We start from the raw sequence: 22,831 nt of genomic DNA, 5'->3' as shown, positions 1-22,831 counted from the left end.
TCTCATGATAGGCTGATAAAATTTATTTCATCAAAAGAAACACTTCAGAGATCTGGAACTTTCCACAAAAATAGTCATACAACTCTTCACAATATCAGTAGATATATTTCAAACTACTATGAGAGTTAAACACAATGCAGAGTGCAGCTAAAGAGTGAAGCTAAACTGGAGAGAGTACTCGGAACTCATGCTAAGCTAATAATTAACAATGACAAAAACTGACAGCAGACGCTCTCTCCGGCCTTATATAGTTTTCAACCCAGCCACAGAGATATTTCAAGTACTTTTGCTTCTTGAAATTGCTGGAAGGCAATATGAGGGTAGAATTATGCTAACAGCAAATAGTGATCAATTACATTTATTCACTTACAATACTTATTACGGTAATACAAGAACCAGATCAAAATGTCGCCCAATTTGGTGACTGGCGATTTCTCGCGAAATTTGGTGACAAAAATTAGTCGCCAAAAACCATTGCCAGCTTGTCGATACCTCACCAAATTACCGAGATACCCATTTATTTACTCAATGTTCATTTACCATTCATGCTTTTCTGGCATAGTGTGGCTCTCCAGAATTTTCATGTTACATTGCACAGAAAAATACAATTTCCCACATAACTGCACTAAAATCATCTATCTATCTACAAAATTTGAAACAATATTTTCCTCCAGTTCATAGCAACAAAGCATGGATAAGAAACCTTTTCACAATTAATATAGAATCATGATGCTGAATCCATAACTGAACTCCTTGTGATATAGTGCTTAAAGACAGCTTCAAGAAAATACCACTGTCAGATATTTGGCTATTCTGACCTCGAGAATATTTATTTTGGGCACAAAAGATAAGCAAGTTTCTACTGCCTTTTGTTAAAACTCACAAATGTTAAACTACCTTTTCAATACTTCTTTTTCTAAAAAAATAAGTACAAAAACTGAGTAGATGATAAACCAGATTTAAGAATAAAGTTACCAGCTTTTAAACAGACCTTAAAGTTCTAGTTAACAAGAAACAACATCACACTTCCCTTTATTTTTATTTATTTATTTTTTGTATGTATTTCTGTTAATTTCACAATAAAGAAAAAATATTCGAACATTAAAATTTGTTTAATTTACCAATAAGCTATAAACATTTTTGCTGAGTAATGAAGGAAAATATTAAAACAACCAGGTCGTCGAAGAAAAAATGTTTAGGGAACCCTCATATAAGTAATATACAATAATTATAAGATCAAAATAATTTTATACACATACATTTTTTGTTGAATCTTTGATATAGCCCACATGCTTAAAGTTTATCTATTTGAACAAAACAACAAAAAGATTATAAAAGTCTTTTTGCTATTTTGCATTATTCCTACAAATTTTACTGTACTTTTTAGCACACTGTTTATGTATGTATCTGTACATATGTGTGTGTGTATGATTTTGTTAGTAATACTTACTGTGATATGATGGGGTCTCGCACCGTTTTAGTGTCCAAAACCTCGCCAGGTGAAAATCCATAACAAAGTCCATTCGTGAAGGCACAATATAATGGTGCACAGAGTCCCGCATCACACATCATCTGCATGTTCCGAACTTCCAAATCTCGGTCGATGAAAAGCTCGGTTTTCTCCCCATACACTCGAATCAAGACGGCATTGTCCGGATTGTCTTTCATATAGCATTTCACAAGATGATTTGTTATTCCGTCTTTAAAAAGCTGTCATATAAATACATATTATCAGCATAATATAGTATATCATTATCACACATTTTAAATAATAACTATACATTTATAACAGCTTTTCAGTATTCTGTTACATAAGAAATCAAAAGGTTACTTAAATATAGTCCAAGGAAATTTTTTATATGTGTTAAATGATGAACGTAGAGGAAGACCCCGGTAAACTAGGACTGATGGGCCACATGCAGCTTACCCTTGGCACAAAAGTCATATTTCTTACAGTACTGTATTCTTTCTTTCTTTAGCTGCTTCTTCAAGACTGCAGTTCACAGTTCATTTATAGATTGTTTGATAGTCACAGTTCATTTATAGATTGTTTGATAGTCACAGTTCATTTATAGATTGTTTGATAGTCACAGTTCATTTATAGATTGTTTGATAGAAATTAAGCGAGCTACAACTTGAGATTTTCTAAATCTGTAGTGTGATACTGGTTTAAAAGAACTGTACAGTCTTAAAGAAATCTGCAAATTTTACAATGCTCTTAATTCAGACAATTTAATAAACTTGAGGATTTTTTAGCCCCCCCAAAAAACTGGTTGTTTTTAAATCACGACATTTTTTGTACAAACACTTTTTTTATCATTATAGATTTCTTGCATGATGCATAGCATCTTTGAGAAGTCATCTAAAACCAAAATCATAAAAACAACCTCGTATTTAGCGTAAGTATAATGAAACACTCAATCGATTTCGAGGGCAGCTAAAAGTCCCTCCTCATCAGGAGAAAGAAATACCAAAGAAGAAGAAAATAAAGGAGAAGGAGTCTCAGAAACACGTGGTCCTTATCAGCACTGCACGTGGTTATAACTGGATTTTTAATCAGAGTTGCACTGGCTGCCTACTTTTACTGAGCCAGGCTATCTGATCAAGCATAAAGGACAAGAAAAATTAAAAAACAGTAAAAGTAGGCGGCCAGTGCAACTCTGATTAAAAATCCAGTTATAATCACATGCAGTGCTGATAAGGACCACATGTTTCTGAGACTCCTTCTCCTTTGGTATTTCTTTCTCCTGATGAGGAGGGACCTTTAGCTGCCCTCGAAATCGATTGAGTGTTTCATTATACTTATGCTAAATACAAGGTTGTTTTTACGATTTTGATTGTCACATTAACGTGTTTCTGTTCTAGTCAAGTCATCTAAAGTTTAAACTACAGAATCACAGTATAAAAATTTTAAATTGTTAATGTTACTCACATCAATCTAATTACAGCTATCGTCAAAGTGACTCTTTTTGTATATGGATGCATTATTCAACATTGTCTCCATTAAACACACTGCATTTATGCCTCTGCATATAGCTTTTCTCGGTTATACCACATGTATGATATCAGACAGCCTCATCTTCTTTTATTAGGAACTCAATGATGGTATATTGTTTGTATTTTATAACAATTACTTACTAGCATTGAAGGATTTCATTACAGGAAAGGCTACTCCAGCAGGTACAGGTTGAAGCAAGGTTGGCACCTTTGCATTCTCCTATTAAGTTTCCACCCCAGTTTTGAGGAAAAACAGCCCCAGAGGGCACAGTCCATTGAAGTCTCCCACCCCTCTTCCTCTACCATTAACCTCTCAAAAAGGACTTTCAACTGTCCATGCCTTTTCAGAACCCTCTTGTCGCACAGACACTATACAATTACAAACATCCATGCCTTCTCCGGGATTTGAATTCAGGACATTGGTATGGAAGGCGGAGTCACTAAGCACTAAACCAGCTGTACGGCTAAGCCCCTGCAAAAGGTACAGGTATAAATAGGCCAGCACCTCTGTAATACCACTAGTGATTGAGGTATTGTTGAATCTAGATAACTGTTAAGATTCAATCCTAATTTTGAGTGAGAAGACACTGGGAAATGAAGCCATACTGACAGGCACATGTAGAATCTAGGCCAGTAACTTTGTAGTATCCCAGGTGATTGAGGGATTGATGTACCTAGCTAACTGTTAAACTTCTTACCTAATTTTGAGGGCAAACTACCAGGGAGATGGTCTGATCCTTGTTCATTAAAATAAAAGATGGTTTATCGAGAATCAGTTGGGGTTATATCAAACGAAAACGCACATGTTGTAAGCATGTTTTTCACTATGCTTATCAACAGTTGATGTTAAATTCTGTTGCTTGGTGACAGTTTCCTGGTTAACCGGATGATAACATAAGTACCATCAGTTCTTTTCCCCTCCATTTTATCACACAATTCAGTATGAAAGCTATTACATTTTTCATTTTATGAAGCTATTATTATTGAATTATGAAGAAGTTGAAATTTAAAATTTTACACAATTAAAACCTTAATAGGTATGAAATTAATTACTGAAATCAGTTTCATTTATGTATTCTGAAATATTTGTATTTATTTTCATATTAAAAAATAGCTAAGAAATAAATGACTTTTCCTTACTATCATCAAATATTGTGACTACGTGCATGCAACACATCACTGAATACAACTGTTTCAACTGGAAACTTTCTGTTCAAACTGTTATTTAAAGAAACATGTTTTTCAGAAAATTTCTTATTCCTTGATGTGTCACTAGATATGATAAGGCAATAATACTGAAATCATTTGAACCTATGGTTATTTGAGGAAAATTTCATTGCAATTTTCATAGCAGTTCTTTACAAAAGTGCAGTCTAAATCACCGTTTCTCCACCACAGTCCCTAGAAGCTTTAACAGATTTCAAAAGAAAAACTGTGCATATGTATTTATCATAACTACCTTAGCAAATGTCGCCAAATTTTCAAAATGTGCTAAATTTTGTTAACTATATGCGTAACCTATCTTCATGCTACCATGCTCAAAGCAATCCTTAATTCAATTTTAATAGAAAAAATGGCAGTTAAATTTCTGCAGCAAAACAGTATTTTGCTGCAAAATCATTAAAGGAAACAATGATGAGATTTTTCTGGCAGATAGCTGATGCACATTCTAGAGTTTGTGGAATTCTCTGATATTTTTTAAGAGAAACAGATCACATTTTGTACATGGAGATAAGAAAAGTGAAAAAAAAAAATTACAAAAGAAGTGTTTATTTTTGAATACATCATATATGGTTATTTTATAACTAAAATTTGTATTTGAAATTATCATTCTTTTATATGCTGATAATGTTTGCTGACTTATGATAAATATTCACAGTTTGAGAACATTTTTAAGAAAATCACAATAACAATAAAAAAAACTAGACAGATATCATAGAAAGGTCCAGAAATTTGCAATTAGATGACAATCATATTTTCTGGAAGAGAAAATTTTCAGAAAAGAGAACATTATTCAAGCATCTACTAATCTACAAAATCAGTCAGCCGGATGTAATTGTTTCATTCTATTCCAATTAATTGGCATTATTGCGGCAGAATTTACTGCTAGTATTACTGCATGCTATTCTTATAGTGAACTATGTTTCCATAAGTACCCAGAAGCAGTGGCAGCTCCTGGGATGAGAGGTATAGCAGCTGTATATCCCTCTGAAAACTAAAATAAAAAATGTTGATTTCCTTTGATGCTTAGAGTTAATAATATATGCATAAAATAGTAACTACTAAGATCACTGTCACAAAAGCTGAGCCAACACAGTGGCGCATAGGGTGAGCCGGAGTGCTTTCGCTATGCGCCACAATTTCAGGCCGATCAAGAAACTCTAACGATCGAATTGACACAGACAACTCAGGAAGACACAGAAAATGCACAGATACGACAAATGACAAAATCTATTCTGGAATAAAATATCAACTTTTAGAATAAGTTTGTCTGTTCGCGTATATCTGAAACTATCTCAATACACTAAGACAGTAACGAAATATTTGCAGACTAAAGGATTAGATTACATCCTAGCATATGATATGGCTAGGGAGGCTACAGGCTCTTTAAAAGCCATTTCTAGAAACTTAGGTTTAATATTTAACACATCAAAATCATTTGCAATGGATTGCAATAATTATAGAAGAACTACCTGCTAGAAGATGCCAAAATGTGAAACAAATGGACGATGAAGAATCGTCCGATTACTTCGTCCGATTAATCAAACAATTCGAAGTTACTATCTTTAATTTTATAATGCATAAAACCATTTCATCCATCAAAAATAGGTTTAAATGGCACAGGAAGTTATATGAAGACATATCACTTCTCGATCCCAAAAACTTTCCGTAAAAGCCATTGTCGCCAAACTCTTTTGACTATTTATCTATATTATTAATGCACTATGCAGGTGTAACAATTGATAATCTTAAGGATGAATATCAGGATCTAGTAAGTAAATTGGAAATACTAAAAAATTCAATTGAAAATCATTATTTTAAATTTGATAGTGTCAGAAGGAGAGAATGCTTTATCTATTAATGAGCATTCATGCAAAGCTAAATGCAATTTTTGTCAAAATTGCATCTTGTGTGTATATAAATTACACTTGAACTATAATTTATATAGTAATGCATACGCCAATGTCTTTTTTGTTAATAACTTTGTACTCACCCTAGTTGAAAGCGAAAGAACTTTTTTTTAATTAAAAATTGTAAAAAGTAGATTAAGGAGTACTACAATGGTGTATTTAATTATGGCAAAGCACACTAGGGCTATCTGCCTAAGGGAAGGAATGCCTTTCGTGGAGGACTTTCTAAGGGAAACTGGCTTGTATACACGTTACACATGGGGAAAACCACGAAAACGCCCATGCAGCTAGCTCGTTCGCGGGATTCGAACCTCGGACCGAACTACCAGTGTTCAGCGACTTTACCGCTCGGCCGCTGGTGGGCCAAGGAGTACTACGAAGCAAGCTAATTTGGATTCATTGCTATTGATGATCACAGAGAAGGATATTTTGGCTAATGCAAAAACTGAAGATTATATAAACTGAAGGAAATATTTTTATACTGGTACCTGGAATTAAAAAATATTTAAATTGCTAATTATGAATCAACCATGTTTTGTTTATTTTTTTTTTCGTATTCTTTACACATGCGCATTTGATTTTTCCTTCCATAATAAAACATGTGAAGATTTTCACTTGAAAATTCTGATTCTTAATTTCACTTACGCACTAAATAAAATACCTCATTATGGGAAAAAAATCATGTAAGCATAAATTTGTGAGATTAATAATTTGGCTCTGTAGCTGAGTGTGCTTGGCATATATCTCAAACTGAAACATTCACCTTTTTTATACCCCTGAGGCCAACCTAGCGAGTAATTATTTTATTATATTTTGCTTTCATCACCGCATGTTTATCAATACATGACAGCTTCAATAATAACTCATGCAGCAATGGCTAAACTTTTTTTTATATTAGAAATTGAATAACAAGAGTATGGCAACCTTTTATGCTAACATTAAGCTTGGCGATGATTATAGATTTTTAGATGCTCTAAGAAATGTTGATGAGGAAAAATTCCACAAAAATTTCTTTTCATATGCTAAAAATAGATTTTGTTAATGAAATTCATAGGCCAAAAGATTACATTTAGTGCTATTTTAATTAAGAATAACTGATATGTTATTCACCATAAACCCAGAAGCGGCGGCAGGATATGATGTCACCGGACAACAGAATTTAGGGAAGATGAAATTTTTGGAATTTAGGAAAGCACCAAGAGGCAAAATTGAGAGATGAGATGTTTTTTATGATTTAAGGAAAGCACTGTGATCCAAAGTTTAGACGCGGGAAAAATCGCCAATCTTTTGATACACAATCAATAATGTATAACGGACGCTATTATTATGGCAATTTTATAAAAGCTAAGCTTGAACTTTTGATTATGTCGAAAAGAATTTCCAATTCTGGAGCTGCCAAAGTATCTACAAAGAGAAACCATGTTTCGATGTCTATTTAACAAAAACTGGAATTGCTACAAAAAATTGATAAAGGCATATCCGTCTCAAAATTATGCAAGGAGTATGGCATTAAAAAGTCAACTGTATATGACATAAGAAAAAGGAACTTTTTTAATTTTTTGTGAAAGCAACTTAAACAACTTACATTGAAAGAAATGTTTAATAAAGTAAACAAATAAATATTAAGCTTTTTTTGTAAATTTTGATATCCTTTAGATCATAATTGTTCTTTATTTCATAAATTACGATTTCATATTTTAATTGTATAATTTCTGCATGCCATCTTACCAGATTTAAATTGATAATCTAATATCCAGAAAAATCCCAAATCCGGAATCGCCAAAGTCCTGACAAATCCGGATTTCGGACTTTGTACTGCATATATATGTGTGTGTGTATGTGATTTAAGTGTTGCTTTTCTGTGAAGCTATATTTTTAGCCTAAAGGGACAATTTATTTTGAAGGACTATTAATTTTGTTTCGGCATTTTGCGTCGAAAACTTTTAAAAGGCTGTATCACTTTCAAATCGTTGCCACCATATATTATCGCCCTGTCTTATATTTAAAGAAATTAAATAACTAAGAATCTGCACAAACGTATGTATGTTTCTCACATTGTAATAAACCAACGGTACCTAGAGCCATCAAAATTTGAATAACGTAATCTTCCACAGAATATACGTGGAAGCCCTAATTTGAATTTAAAATTTGTTTTATTATCGATTTCATATTTTGTAACATTTCAATAAATTTTTGATTAAAAACTCAACAATTTCAAAGCAAGCAATGGCAACACTGTACGAAAAAAAAAACATTTTTATCTCCAGCGTGCGAGACACTGTATTAGAAATTTTTACGATATGCTCATTTTAATATTAATTTGTGATATTGCTGAATAATGAGATTCCATATGGGGCCTCAGGGTTGACACATTTTTTTCCTACCAGGGCCGATTTTTTGGCCAATCTGCCACTCAGCCAACAGCATCTAATTTTAATTAAACTATTATCTAAAATGATTTAATTTTTATTTAAATACTTTTTAAATCAAAACAATATTGAAATTTTTTATTGGAAGGGATACACCTCTGTTACAGAGGTTCTTTTTTTGTTCTCCATGATTATTTCAAAATTTGGGTTAAACAATTCTATTCAAAATTGAAAATTAAATTCATTCTTTTAAACCCCAAAGGAAAATTTTGGTCTCTTTATAATGCTCTTAAATACTCAAAAGCTCCTATATGATTTTTAATAGAAAACTATAGCAAGAAAATTTATTAAGAATTCTATAAAAATTTATAGAAATTTTGTCTTACAGAATTCTATAAACTGGAGTGAATGTTTTACGTAGAATTCTGTTTGTTGTTTCCATACGCATGACACAGATTCTGTACGTGGAACCTTTAGAAACTCTGCACAAATATCTAAAATATTACACACATCTCTAAAAAATTTCTATACATAACTCTATAAAAGCTATACCTAAAATTTTATAGAACATCTTTGACCTAGCTTATAGAAAACTGGATCATAATTTCAACAGGCTTCTAAAGATTTTTTGGTACTGTTCTGTTATTTGGACTAGGTTCAGAAATATATGTATGTGTGTGTTATATGCACAAACGTACATACCTGTCTGAATCCTGTTCTGATAACAGAAAAGTACAGTTTTTTTTTTTTTTTTTTTTTATAGAATTCTCTAAAACGTTTTCATAAGAAATGTTCAGTACCAATGTATATCTCCAGAAGTACTGGTCACTATCACAGGTGATCTTCCACTACAGGATTTTTGATTTCAGAATAAACAGAAAGAACAAGTACTTAGAGAATAAATATAATTAATAAATAAAGGCACTACTTACCTCAAAATCAATGCTATCAGATTTCCAACTCTTTACCATATTTATTACTTCTTTTGCACCTGAACACAGAGACGAAAACGAATCATTTAGTACTGTAATATCCAACCTTGTGATAATTCCATTTGCATTATTCGGCATTTTAAAGAAGCAGACGATTATCTGAAGAAAGTAATAATAAATATATATATATATATTAGCGTAATTCTTCAAGAAAAACTTCATACAAAATAAATTTTAGAATATTATTCAAACATGAAAAACATTTTAGAATATTATTCAAACATCATGTCAGAAAATATATTACTATTGTACATCTGATGCGCAACAATCGCTTCTTATATTTCCATTTAGTACTAGATTAAGTACAATTCTTTCTAATCTCACCGATTAGTTCTTCTGCATTCAGCGGTATTATTCAAGAAAAAATTTCATAGGGATGATAGCTGCCCTCATTGCGCACAGCTTTAATTCATTGCAGCATAGCTTTATGTCAACAATCTATATTTTAATAAAACTAAAGGTGCACAGGTGGATAAATATAGCTTGCTAAATGCAAATAAACTTGATATTTTCACGACGGATTATTCATAAAATAGCAAAACATGCTGCTTAGTTTTAAATGGTTACTACGTTATACAGAAAAATGAGAAGAGTATTTATATTTCTTATTTGGCTCTTAAATACATTTGCGTACAGCGCAAATTTCAGTTTATCGCACGCTTCAGCTGATAACAGAAGTAACTCAAACACCGCTGTTGCCAGATTACACACGCACAATCGTAAATGTTGCCAGTAACAATTACAGAAAAGCGCAGACGGATTAAGCTTAGGCAAATATGAAAAAAAAAAAAAAAAGAATAAAAAAAATTCTGAAAGCTTGCAGATTTTATATTACGTGCAAAAAGGTGTTACTTTCATTTACGCACATATACACGATTCGAAAGCCATTTCGAGAGCATTTGAGCTAACGTCACTTTGGGCTAAAATATTTAAAAAGCAGCATATCTTTAGAATTTCTGATAGACAGTCACACGCGCTAGAGTTAAATATATTTTATTCCATGCAATGTTGCCTCTGAACGTGTTGAGTTTTTTTAAAACAAAATTCGTTCAAGTTTTACAAAACATTAAATAGATAATAAAACAAATTCGAAATGCATAATTCAGGCTTCTAGAGACTCATATTCGGTCGTAGAACTAAGTTATTCAAAATTTGATGGCTATAGGTACCGTTGTTTTTTCAGACTGCGATATACACATACATTCATGCAGATTCTTCATTATTTAACGTCTTTAAATATAATATAGAGTGATAACATTTAGTGGCAACAATTTGAAAAGTGATTCAACGCTTGCTAGGTACAAATAAACCGGCCCCGGATTCAAATCCTGGACAAATCATGGATGTAAATTGTCTCTCTCTTCGTAGGACTTCATAGGAAGCAACTAGGGTCATAAAGTGGCCACTTCCGCCCTTAAGAGTGCTCAACGCCTATAATTAAGGCTCATATATACCAGGCTGAATCATCAGGCATTCGCGATCCCAAGTGGGAGATTTAATGGCGGCTGTGTAGTTACGGTGCAACAATTTTTTGTGATTTTTTGTGTAAAATGGGCGGATGTGCAGCTATTAATTGTTCAAATCATTCACGGAAAGGTCATACATTGGTAAAATTTCCTAAAAATGAAGAAAGGAGAAAAATATGGGTAAATAATTGCCGAAGAGACAATTGGAAACCTGGTCCAGGCGCTGAACTTTGCTTAGTAAGTATAATGTTAATTACGCCTTCATTTAGAGTTTATATCTTCTCTGATGTTTATAATGTGCAAGTAAAGTGAAATTCTTGTGTACAATAACCTGAGTATCTGCTAATTTCTGTAATAATAGCTATAATTAAATTAGTCTAGGGTTAATGTACCCGTCGCCAAACATCGCCAATGTGGATGTTTTGAATGTGGAAAAGAAATTTCTCTTCTAATATAAAGCGCAGATTTTGTTTTCCTGTGCTAATTGTGGAATTTATACTAATGTAACATGAAAATCATTAGCATATTGAAATTTATTAAAAAATAAATAATAATTTGGAAAGTCAAGATAAAATCTGAATGTTTGCTAAAGATATATGTAACATTATACTATAGTTGCAATATCGTTGGAATGATATATAATTTTTTTCTTTATTTTATAATCACTATTGTTAAAAAGTTAGATGAGTTGTTTATGCACGGTGCCCACTACTGTTTCTTGGTTAAAATAACTTCCAGAATTTTGACATTGACATCTGATGTCAGTAGAATAAATTGAATAGTATGAGACAAAATATATATAATCTAATCAATAATTGCAAGTACCATATAGTTATAATCCAGTATTATACAATTTGGCAATGGAGTAAAGATTTAGAAATGAATGCAGAACTTTCAAATAAGCACAGAAAACTTGTGAAACTGCATGTGTATTTTTCAAAAATAATTGTAGTGTTTTTAATGCATGTGTAGTGTTTTTAATGCATGTGTAGTGTTTAATGCATGCATAACAATCAAATAAATCTGCCTGTAATGATGAATTTCAAAGGCCAAGCCAAAATCCTTTCATGAATTTGATACTTCTAAAGAATGTGATCTCGTCAAATTAAATCCTCATGACATTGATAAACAGTTATTACTGATCTGTGTTACAAAACAGATTTTTATACATGATAAATAATATTTTCTGAAGCGTTATTTTGTGTTGTCATCTCTAAATAAAAAATTGCCTACAAATTCAGAAAGCTACTGAACTACGTTCTAGAGTTTTTAATAACTTTAATTGGATATGTCTGTGCCGGTGTAATTTAAAAAATTGTTGTTTAAACTGGCCTTGATGCTTTTTAAAATGCATGTTGGCACTGTGCTCCGAAATTAGGGCTATGTTTTGAATGATTAGAGAATTAAAAATTAAATATTTCAATTAGAGCAATAAACATTACTACAATTATAACAAGAATCATAGTCTGCTGTAATTATAAATGTATTTATCGGCCTAGTATCTTAAAAGTTGGGTGAAGTGAACTCTTATTTTCTTATCTATTGTAAGAGCACTATAGCAAGAAATATAAAGTTTTATTTTAGTTGTTTTTAATGTTATAGCAAAACACTACTTCATTTAATTTTTGGATAATGTTCTAAAGAACACTTTAAATTATAGGCAAAAAATAAATATTGGATAATTAAATTCTGCCCAAGCTTACAAGATGCTGCTGCTGATATGTTAGACATGGTTTATTTATTGCCTATACTTACTTACAGTTCATGCTTGCTGCCTTTGGCACAACCTCACTGTGTGGTTTGTTTTTTGTACTTTTATTTATTTTGTATACTTTTTTTTTTATTACTTTATGTATTTACAGGATCATTTTGAGGAATCTCAATTTGAGTCACTATGCAAAGATAGAAAAAAACTAAGAAAAACTGCAGTACCAACACTCTTTAGCATTCCAAATCCACCACCATCTGTAACTGATGTCCGTGTGCATAAATTTTCCCATTGTGTTACTTCATTTTATCTAAATTTCAAGGATAATTCTTTTCATTTTTATATGGCATGTTATCAGTATAAAGGCTAGTGAAAATAAATTGGTATGTGTATATGTTTTTGAAGTGTAATGCTTAAATAAAAAGATAGTGCGTGTGTTTCTTCATTTAAACAAAATTTCAAGGATAGTATTTTTCAGCGTTGTACTGTTGGTTATTTCTCAATGTAAAGGGTAACAAGGGGAAAAAAACTGGTATGGTACATCTGTTTTTTAAGCATGATAATTTTATTTATTTCTTTAGTGATGCATATATAGAGAGAGAAGGTATTTGGTCCAACTGAAGTTATAATAAATCTAATTTTACTAGATCTCTTTCTCCCCTCAGGTGTAGAAAATTTTCAAATGCAGAAAGTTTATTTGCAGAATTAATTCATTTCTGATAAACTTATTATCATTAATTTTTTATATAACATGTTATTAAGTTACATGTTTGACTACTGTGTAATAAACTTGTATTTAGGGCAAAAAATTAACTATTTTGCAGCTGGTGACTAATATCATGCTTCTAAGAATATTACTTTTAACTTTTTTCATAATTTTTGTATTTCAGGAACATGAAACTGTTATTTTGATATACTTAAATAATAAAAGTGTGTATCTGAATCAATTAATGGATACAAATATTTTACAGTTATTTTTAGAAGATATTTGCTTCTAATAATTCATAAAGTATGTTAAAATATAGGTAAATAATTTGGTGCAGAATTCAAATTTAGGGTTTGAAATATAGTGAATCATGAGACTAAATGATTTTTATTGTCATGATTTGCCTGGGCTTAAGAATGTACTTTTCGCCCGGTGAAAATTGTCATCAAACTGTCCTGAACAGGCTTTTAGTTGATAATAACTTCCAGGCTTATCAGTACCTCCTTTTGAGTGGAGGTTATACAAATATAGTACCCAATTTAAATTACATTGTGATTGTAATAATATTGTGGTATTAAATAAGTGATTATAATTACAATTTAGATAATTGCATTGTAATTATATTACATTGTATCTGGGAACTCTTAATTTCATTACTTTATGCAATTATGTAAGTGCATAATCTAATTGCAATAATATAATCTATTCACAATTACAAAATAATTATAAATGCAGTTACATCTTAAATAGAGGCCATTTTAATACTTTTAAATTTTTTTGTACAGTAGTTTCTTGTTATAATGCTGTTCAATATATCTTCAATACTTTTGTAAATTTAACGACATTCTTTGCAATCACTGTGGTGCTTTAAAAAGAAGTTTGTTAGTTATGCTTTCTAATAATTATTAAATTAAAAATTAAGTATTATGTATAATAACTAGCAATTAAAAAACCTTGACTGCATGAAAATGCTGTTGCTGTGTAAAATAGAAAATAAGCTTTCTTTTATGCTTTGAAATGAATTACGTGGGGTTAAGTCGTCCTTTTACAATTTAAGAATGTGGTTAACACACATTCTTAAATTGGACAGGTTTTATCTAAATTATTAGTATAAAATATATAAACTATGAATTATTTTGTAACATAACTCAAATTACAAAATTCATTCTATATATGTTCAAATTTATTATCTTTTATGGAATAACTGTTTTTTAATTTAGGTAAAAATTGCATTTTTAGAAGTATTACAAATACAATGCAACACAAAGGTGATCTGATTGGAGAGGAAGGACTTTTTATTACGGTTTCTAGTTCGTATTTATATTACATTTGGTGAAAATCATCCAAAACACAGAATGCTGTACTTTCTTCTTCCATATATGTTATGAAATATTTCACACATTTAAAAGAAAGTGTTTCTTCAGAGTCTTGCACAATTATTTCCATATACCTCAGACTAAAATGACAACATATTCTTAAGTTATTTTTTTAGTATGAATTTACAGTGTTTTTATGGAAATTTTTGTTAAAATGTCATTAAGATAAATTTATTTGCACACTCTACGCTTTAACTATTTCCCCATTTGACACTATTGAAAGTTTTTATTCATATCTTATTTATTTTAGTCTGCTAACAAAACTAAAACATCTAAAGAATAAGTTATTTTGAATATGTTTACAAAATATACACGAAATTTTTATTTAAGTGAAAACGTCTATATACTATTCGAGAATTAATAAATTATCCGAAAAGTTTATGTGCGCTGAATGCCGCGCGTCTATAAAATAAATCTTTAAAAAAACAGCAGACATTCAGCCAGTGTGTGCGATAAACGCACCAAAATTGGTAGCGCGTTCCCTCCCTCGCCAAGAGAGAAAAGTTGGTGATTCAGCCTGGTTTAGAGGAGCCTTACCTATAATGGCTAGCGCCAACACCTTCTTAAACAGAAGCCCAACTACGAGATCGTCACGTCACAAACTGGCGGCTTACAATCGCAGTTGGTCACCTACTACCTGTCTTTAAACTATGTATGATTTTAAAGCTTTACTAACAGGAGGGTATTTTCTAATCATGTAGATACATATTATTTTTCTTTTTTTAATTTATATATATTGAAAATATATATTTTCAATTCATTCGCGGATATAATATTGGAAACATTTTCCTTTGCACAAAATATATTATATATATTATTAATTTTTGTATGATCTTATATTGTATGTTTACAGTTAAAATAATGCTTTAAAGTACTGGTTGACTTTTGATAAGGACTTAAGGTAATGTTGGAATCTCTCTTCATACTAATAATATTCAAGTCACTTAACTGCATAAAAAATATAGTTTTAGAAGTTAGAAGTTTTTAAATTTTAGCAAGGTAGATTTATAAGCACACATATTACACGAAAAACCTAAATTTTCTAAACCTTTTATTATTTTCACAATATATCCATGCAAAAATTGTGCTGATAATGATTTTACTGGGACAATACTTATAACATCCTTATATGAAGATCTAATACTCTGCAGCATAAAAACACAAGCAGAATTAGAAGCGTTTTCACAATTATACTTTGCTAGATTCCTATTATATTTTCACCTTTGAAATCTAAGAATATGTGAATTTCGTCAACTATTAAAGTGACATACTATCGTTTTCGTCTAAAAAGCGGATTTTTTTCCTTAGCATAATTCAGGAAATTTTCAGGAGTTTGCTCCACTTTAGATCAACATTATATTCAGAATACAATCTTTTCAATGTAGAAGGATGTGGCAGAGTAACATGTGCACTATTTCTTAAAAATTTATAGCAATGTGGAGAAATTGAAAACATCAAACTTGATAATATTAACAGATCAGAACTATACCTATTATTATTTTTATGCAAAACGAGTAATGTCAGCTGCTCAAATATAAACTGAACTACTTTCTTTTTATGTTCAGGGGCATTTTTTTCTAATTCACGAAGGCCTTAAGTTACGAATAATAAATTTTTAAAGCTGTTTTCATTATTATCACCTTTAATTTTTGCAACTTCTTTAAGCAATGAACAGAGATTATGCACATCATTAATTTTTAAAGGGAATTCATGGTTACTAATTTTTATTAATGGAATATCTCTAAAATATGCTTCCACTTGCAGATCATCATGGATAACGACTGATGCAGAAATGAAAGGAGAAAATTCTGTGCTTATCTGGAGAAAAAATATACTATTTTCTTTAATCACAACTGTTAAATCATCAGGTATCTTAACATTTTTTAGACATGATGAAAGCTCGCTCAGATTCCTATAATTACCTAATTACTAATTTTAAATTAATAAAAGTAGGATTTCTAGTAATGCAATTTATATTTTAACAAAACAGGTAATAGCAAGCATATGTGTGTTTGTCTCCCACTCGGGAGGGGGGAGGAAGAAAAGGATGCTTAGTGACATAAGTTTTAATAACATTTGAATTTTCATGTATTAGGAATTTAAATTATTTCTTGTTTTACGCAAAACTGTGCACTTTATATTACAATTTAAAAAAACCCTAAGCATATTTATTGCCTTCACAGTTTTCTTCACAGTTCACAGCCTTCACAGTTTCTTTAGAAAAACTTTTAATAACACAATATATTAAATATTAAGCTAAATAATTTCATTTGCTGACATATACGTATGAAGTTAAAAGTTCCAAGTTATAAAATTAATCAAAAAGTAAAACATTGGATATTTTAAAAAGTAAGTAAATATTTAGCATACAATTCGATACATAATTATTAACCATACAGTTCGATACATAATGATACTAATCGATACATAATTACACAATGTATTCTATAAAAATGAAATTCCTTATTATTAACAAATCCATTCTTTTAAATGTAGAAGCAAATACCTTAATAAATTTAAATTTCAAGTTAGGCTTAACTTACCCGAGAATACTTCGAAATGGTAAAATTTTCTCGCGGTATCAATTTTAACCATCTTGTTGCTCAGGAAATCTATATACTGATACTTTAGAACCGTCACAATAATTTTATCGGCATAACGACACACAGCACTTTAAAGGCATGATTGAAATCGAAAAAAAAAGTATCAATATCAAATTAAGGAGATTTGGTGCACGCGCCTTCTCACGACCAAGGACGAAATTCCCCTAACTTGCTAATGCCATCTAGATGTCCTTGGTTTAGGGGCGATTTTTCGCACCCCATCGAGAAGGCCAACAATTTGTGACGTCACTAAACTACGAGCCTTCAGTAGGGAGGCTTGTGTTTAAGAAAGTGTTGCTAGCGCTCGGCATTGGAAAAAAAGTAGCTAAGCGATTCAGGTTACAAGAAAGGCTGCCGTAATCCATATAGCTATGCTTATAGCGTTACTGTATGTATGGTTGCCTGTACTTCATATTATACTCGTGTGCCATGTAAATAGAAGCAAGCTTTGCACAGAAAGTCTTCTACTCAAAGGTTTTGCTCTGTATTTGCTACACTTTTAGTAGCTTCTCTTTGACGATGTCTAATAACTGAATGTCTTCCGGTAGTACTTTAACTGCTGCACTCCGTTCAATCATACTAAATGGTTTCTAGCATTTAATTATAACAACATTATGAATATAAACACATATTGTATTTTTACATTGCGAAAAACGTATAAAAATTAAAATAGGTAAAGCAAAAAAGTCTAACTATTAGACATTGAATAACGGAAAGTTCAAGGCAGCCGGAATACAAAGTCTGTACATAAAGTCTCGAAACAGATTTTCTTTCTGGCATATAAGCATAACGAGGATAAAACTGGAAATGCAATCTGCGATTCAATTCACATATAGGTGGCGCTTTCACACATTAATGTGGCGGATAAAAACCGGTATTTTGATTTGTGATCTGACTTCGTACATTCAAAAATGGAGTTGCTTAGCTTTTCCGAAATGTTTGATTTTGTTCAAGGAGATGTAAATTCTCGCTGTGTTACTGAAGCAGAGCGAATTTTAAAACGCGGATTATTTGGTAATGCACGGAATTTTACTTGAAAAATCCAATTTACAAATTTTCGCTTCTTATTTAAGGATAAGTTGTATAGCGTCCTGATCGCATGAAATCGAAGAACATTCCTTGTTAAAAAGAAGTAAATTTTTTTTTAAAGAATTTTCTTGTTCATGTAAAAGGGGAACTGCTGGCTTTGTAGGAAATTGTGTCACTGCTGTATTGTATTGCGACAGGTAGCTGATTTTAACGTTCATTGATTGTAAACAAAAGATTTCATATGTATTTAACTTGGGATTTGCAGAAAATCTGTGCAGTCAAAAGTGTCTTTTTTCCCATAACAATGATATTGAATGATTATATACTAAAAATATATTGATCTATTATATTCGTCTATTGTATTTATATCTATTATATACATAATAACACTAATTATCAGATGCAATTTTGAGAATATCAACAAACAAAGCACTTAAAAATGAAAAAAGACATTTGTAATAGAAATATTAGTATTCTATATATATTATAGAAAATACATGCAATGAATAATACCATGACCAAACATTTAAAAAAAAAAAAAAAAAAAAAAGAGAGAGAGAGAGAGCAGATTGAGTATTACCTATCCCTCAGTACTTGAGAAAGCAATCCTGGCATATAACATGTAGTTAACTTTTGATTACATGATATTACAAGCATTTTCTTTAGATTTGTCCTACAAGTAGTTAAAACGACTGAACACATAATGTCCACAACAATAAAAAATTGATGAAGTTGAGTGATTGCAATTGATGAAGTTGAGTTTCAGTGACCGTGTTCCAAGCAGAAGCAGCATAACAAAGTATTGGTCGAATGCAAGTGGTCTAGATATGCCTTTTAGTACGTAAGCTAAGATTTCAAAATTTTCCAGGAGGAATCTGCAGAGATGAATGAGAGGGAGAAATCTGCACATGATGCCCATGGCTTTGCTCTTGACACTTTTAATGTGGTTGGACCATGTGAGTCTTTGATTCAAAATAATTCCTAAATAATTAGCCTTTGTGACCAAAGGAATAGCTTCTTGAAAAAGGTAGAGACCTTTAAAAACAATGTGCTTCTTAGTTTTACTGAGGATTAGAAGTTGTGACTTGCTAGCATTGATTTTTACACGCCAATTTGTGCACCAATCTTCTACAGCATAGAGATAATTTTGCATTTTGTCTATTGCGTGATTTGCTTTGATAGATTTAATTGTAATCGCCGTATCATCGGTATAACATGCTAACAGAGAATAATTGTCCAAACCAGGATGGGGAAAGTCCGATATGTAGAAAAGATATAGCACTGGACCGAGAATACTTCCTTGTAGGACGATGGATCTGAATGGTCTTGAATTGTATTTTCATTTCCTTGAGCGACGAAGAAAGTGCGTTTCTGCAAGAAGGAGAAAATCAGAAGAATAAGTTCTCTAAGAAGTCCCAAATTGATTAGCTTGAAGATAAGTCCCTCATGCCAGACGCGGTCAAAGGCTTTCGCCACTTCCAGCATAAGGAGCGCAACACTTTGCTTATTATGAAATGCAGATCCAATAAATTCTACAATTCTTACAAGTTGACGAGTTGTACTAAGGTTTTTTTCTGAATCCGTACTGATCATTTGTTAAAAGGTGAAGGAATGATTCTAATCTTATAAGTCGTTCGTCAATTTTGCCAAGGCTGGATAACAAACTGATTGGACGAGAGCCATCAGGTTTGATTGCATGCTTACCCGATTTGGAAAGAAAAAAGGATCTTGGCCTGCTTCCAAGGATCAGGAAAATATTTGAGAGTAAGACAAGCGTTGAAAATACTGGCGAATTTACTGGTAAGATTTCTAGGTAAAATTACGAAGCATTTTATTAGTAATTTGATCACTTCCAGGAGCTGTCTTGATGTTGAGATATCTAATAATATTAGTAATTTCCATAGGAGAAGTAAGCCTTGGGATGTTATGAGGCGAAGAACAGTGGAGCCAGGAATAAACATAGCTTTCCAGTACATCTTTAAAGGTCCGATTCATGAGTTCCATATTATGAGTAAACTGCTTCTCCAGGTGTTCAGCGAAGATATCAACTTTGTCTTTAAGCGAGTAGGCAATTTTGGTATCCGTATGAACAGGTCTCTTGTTAATACTGGTTCTTTTAAGATTTTGCAGATACTTTCACAAAGAGCCGTTATTAATATTAAGTTTGGATATAAAATCTTCTCTTGTTTCCTTTTTAAAATCAGTGATAAGCTTCTTGATTCTTCTATTAAAAATATTGATTTCTCTTTTAAGGGCCAGGGTCCCAATTAGGTTGCCAAAGTTTGAACAATCTGTTTCTTTCTTTGTCTCTGATATTGCAAGGAAGTCGAATATTATTGTTAGTTAATTGAATAGTAACTGTAGCATCTCTGAAGACTTTCAGAATACTGCCAGTGAAGATTTGTATGGCAAGATCAATATCCTGTTTGGTAGAAAGCGAAGTGAAAACAGGAGGATGTTTGATTAAGATATTGTGAAAAGTAATCCAATCAATATTATTTCTGGTTATAGGAGGGTCTTCTTTAGAAACACCAAGAGAAGCAATGACTGGTACATGATCAGATGTTAGTTCTGCCTTGACTTGCAAGGAAATAGGGATAGAAGTATTTGTAAGGATGATATCCAGGATGTCCCAGAGATTTGGTGTAGCTGGACGATAGGTGGCTTCAGTAGGGACATGTAATACAATAGGATGATTGCAGATGAAATTGTGCAAAATACGTCCATTGGTGTTAGAACGACGACAACCCCATTCCGGGTGCTTAGCATTTATGTCTCCTGCAATAATAACTTGCTGATCTTCAGGAAGTAAATTTTTTATCATATTTTCAGAAAGACGATTGCGTAGTGGATTATAAATAGCTGTAAAATGAATGGTACTAAACTGCGGGAGTATAACAGCAACAGTCACACTTTCGTATCTAGAAGAAGAGTTAGTAGAGACTAGGCATGATTGTAGAGAGTTTTTAACAAAGAGTGCAGCTCCTCCTCGTCGTTGTGAAAGTCTATCACCTCTGTAGGTGCGATAATTGGCAATATACAGTCTATCGGCAGGAACAACTTGTGTTTCAGAGATCATACCAATATCTATATTATGTTCTATAAAAAAAGTCCGAAAGTTCATCAGTTTTGTTAATAATACCTGCAGCATTCCAATAACAAAATTTGAGCGGATCTGACTTATTGAACTTGCTGGTCAGAGATGATTTCATCTAATACCGTATTTGAAGCATTTTGACGAATGTTTTACGCAAGGAGTTGTATTTCTGAATTTTTCAGGAAAGTGACTAGAGCTATTTAGCAGGAGATAAATGGAAATACATTGTGATTCTCGATTTAAAAAAAAAAATAAAAAAAAAAAAAACACCCTAATGGACTTATATCTGGAGACCTTGGAGACCACTGATATTTATGCTAAGCAATTCACCGTGTATTTATGCTAAGCAATTCACTGTTGTACGAAGCAAACGAAGTATTGTAATCGTGAAAAATTTCGGGTATCATACTATTTCAACGAAAATATTTATTTTGGCCGCTCTCGAATCCATATGAACGATACTTTTGCATGACATCTGTATGTTCAGACAGAATAAAGGATTCTTTTTTCCAAAACGGATTGTAAAGTCCAAGTGCCGCTGATATGCCGCGAATATCATACTATTTGTATGACGTGTTCCGGCTTTTTGAAATAACTGCCCTATGGTCCGCTTGACAGTAAAGTTTTCCTGGTGCTTGAAAGCGAGGTTTTCATGGTGAGAAGGGGAGACCGCAAATCAGCACAGGTCTGAGAAATAATAAAACAGCACGTCTTGGAGTGGGAATAATAAACTGATGGTAGGCAGTGACGTCATGTCCAGTCCGAAAAATTCAGTTAGGTGGGAAAATTCTGATTTTCGGCAAACACATGAGCTGCAAGAGGTCGAAGATATCTATCCTCATTCAGTAACTCATAATGGAAGGTTCGAAAATAAGTAAGGAAATCGCATTGTTTGGAAGAGTGGATTGTAAAATGGATTTAAAAAAGATTCTTTCGCGACGTCTGTATGTACGTACGCATGTATTGTTGCTTTTTACGGGTTCGTGGATTTGGAGTAATTGATGATAACACTTGGTGATGAATCAAAACGCAATTTATTCGCCATTCATCAATTTATTCGACACTATTTGAACTCATCCAAAAACTACGACAAACACGCTGAAACAATCAGCAACACAGCCTTCAGATTATAACGGGGAAGACAGCTTTGGCAAAGTACTGAGATCGCTCTCCAGCTAATCTCTGAACTCAAGGCACTAGTTTCTCCCCGTACAGGTCGGGTGTATATAGCTTAAATCTACTTCGAGAATATTCCCGACAAAACCCCTAAAAATGAGTTCTAGAATACTCAGCTGGCAGACTTCTTTCTCCACTATAACATGTAGATATGCGCCTCCCATTTTGGTTGCAATCGGCG

The 22,831-nt window shown here is 32.1% G+C and overlaps 2 protein-coding genes across 7 annotated transcripts in view; one reads left to right on the top strand and one right to left on the bottom strand.

The window, feature by feature from the left end:
* eas (ethanolamine kinase 1) overlaps positions 1-22,831 on the bottom strand; it is a 120,553-nt gene that overhangs the window by 74,693 nt on the left and 23,029 nt on the right. For 2 of the 6 annotated variants that reach the window (XM_085819956.1, XM_085819957.1), the window contains exons 1-3: positions 9,734-10,191; positions 9,430-9,588; positions 1,451-1,710 (exon numbers count right to left, since the gene is read on the bottom strand). In XM_085819956.1, coding sequence (XP_085676082.1) covers positions 1,451-1,710; positions 9,430-9,567 — 398 coding nt within the window. In that variant the 5' untranslated portion in view covers positions 9,568-9,588; positions 9,734-10,191. Of the gene's footprint in view, positions 1-1,450; positions 1,711-9,429; positions 9,589-9,733; positions 10,192-22,831 lie in introns of those variants that run through there. The other 4 variants (XM_085819960.1, XM_085819958.1, XM_085819961.1 and 1 more) reach the window with 3 other exon arrangements.
* On the top strand, positions 10,870-13,061 carry LOC146996118 (peroxynitrite isomerase THAP4-like). The gene is made up of 2 exons (XM_085819962.1): positions 10,870-11,192; positions 12,818-13,061. The coding sequence occupies exons 1-2, from the start codon at positions 11,040-11,042 to the stop codon at positions 13,031-13,033; spliced, it is 369 nt and encodes a 122-aa protein (XP_085676088.1). The 5' UTR covers positions 10,870-11,039; the 3' UTR covers positions 13,034-13,061.

The sequence above is a fragment of the Stegodyphus dumicola genome, chromosome 7, assembly GCF_044657685.1.
Source record: "Stegodyphus dumicola isolate Sdum_Otavi_A_Nest chromosome 7, ASM4465768v1".
Taxonomy (NCBI): Eukaryota; Metazoa; Arthropoda; class Arachnida; order Araneae; family Eresidae; genus Stegodyphus; species Stegodyphus dumicola.
Note: the sequence above shows the minus strand (reverse complement) of the source record. Positions and strands in the feature narration are given on the sequence as shown.

Excerpts from the sequence above, each read along its gene's own strand:
- LOC146996118 (XM_085819962.1), top strand. The coding sequence starts at position 11,040 with ATGGGCGGATGTGCAGCTATTAATTGTTCAAATCATTCACGGAAAGGT. Across the intron at positions 11,193-12,817 it reads CAGGCGCTGAACTTTGCTTA|GATCATTTTGAGGAATCTCA; the intron begins GTAAGTATAATG and ends ATGTATTTACAG.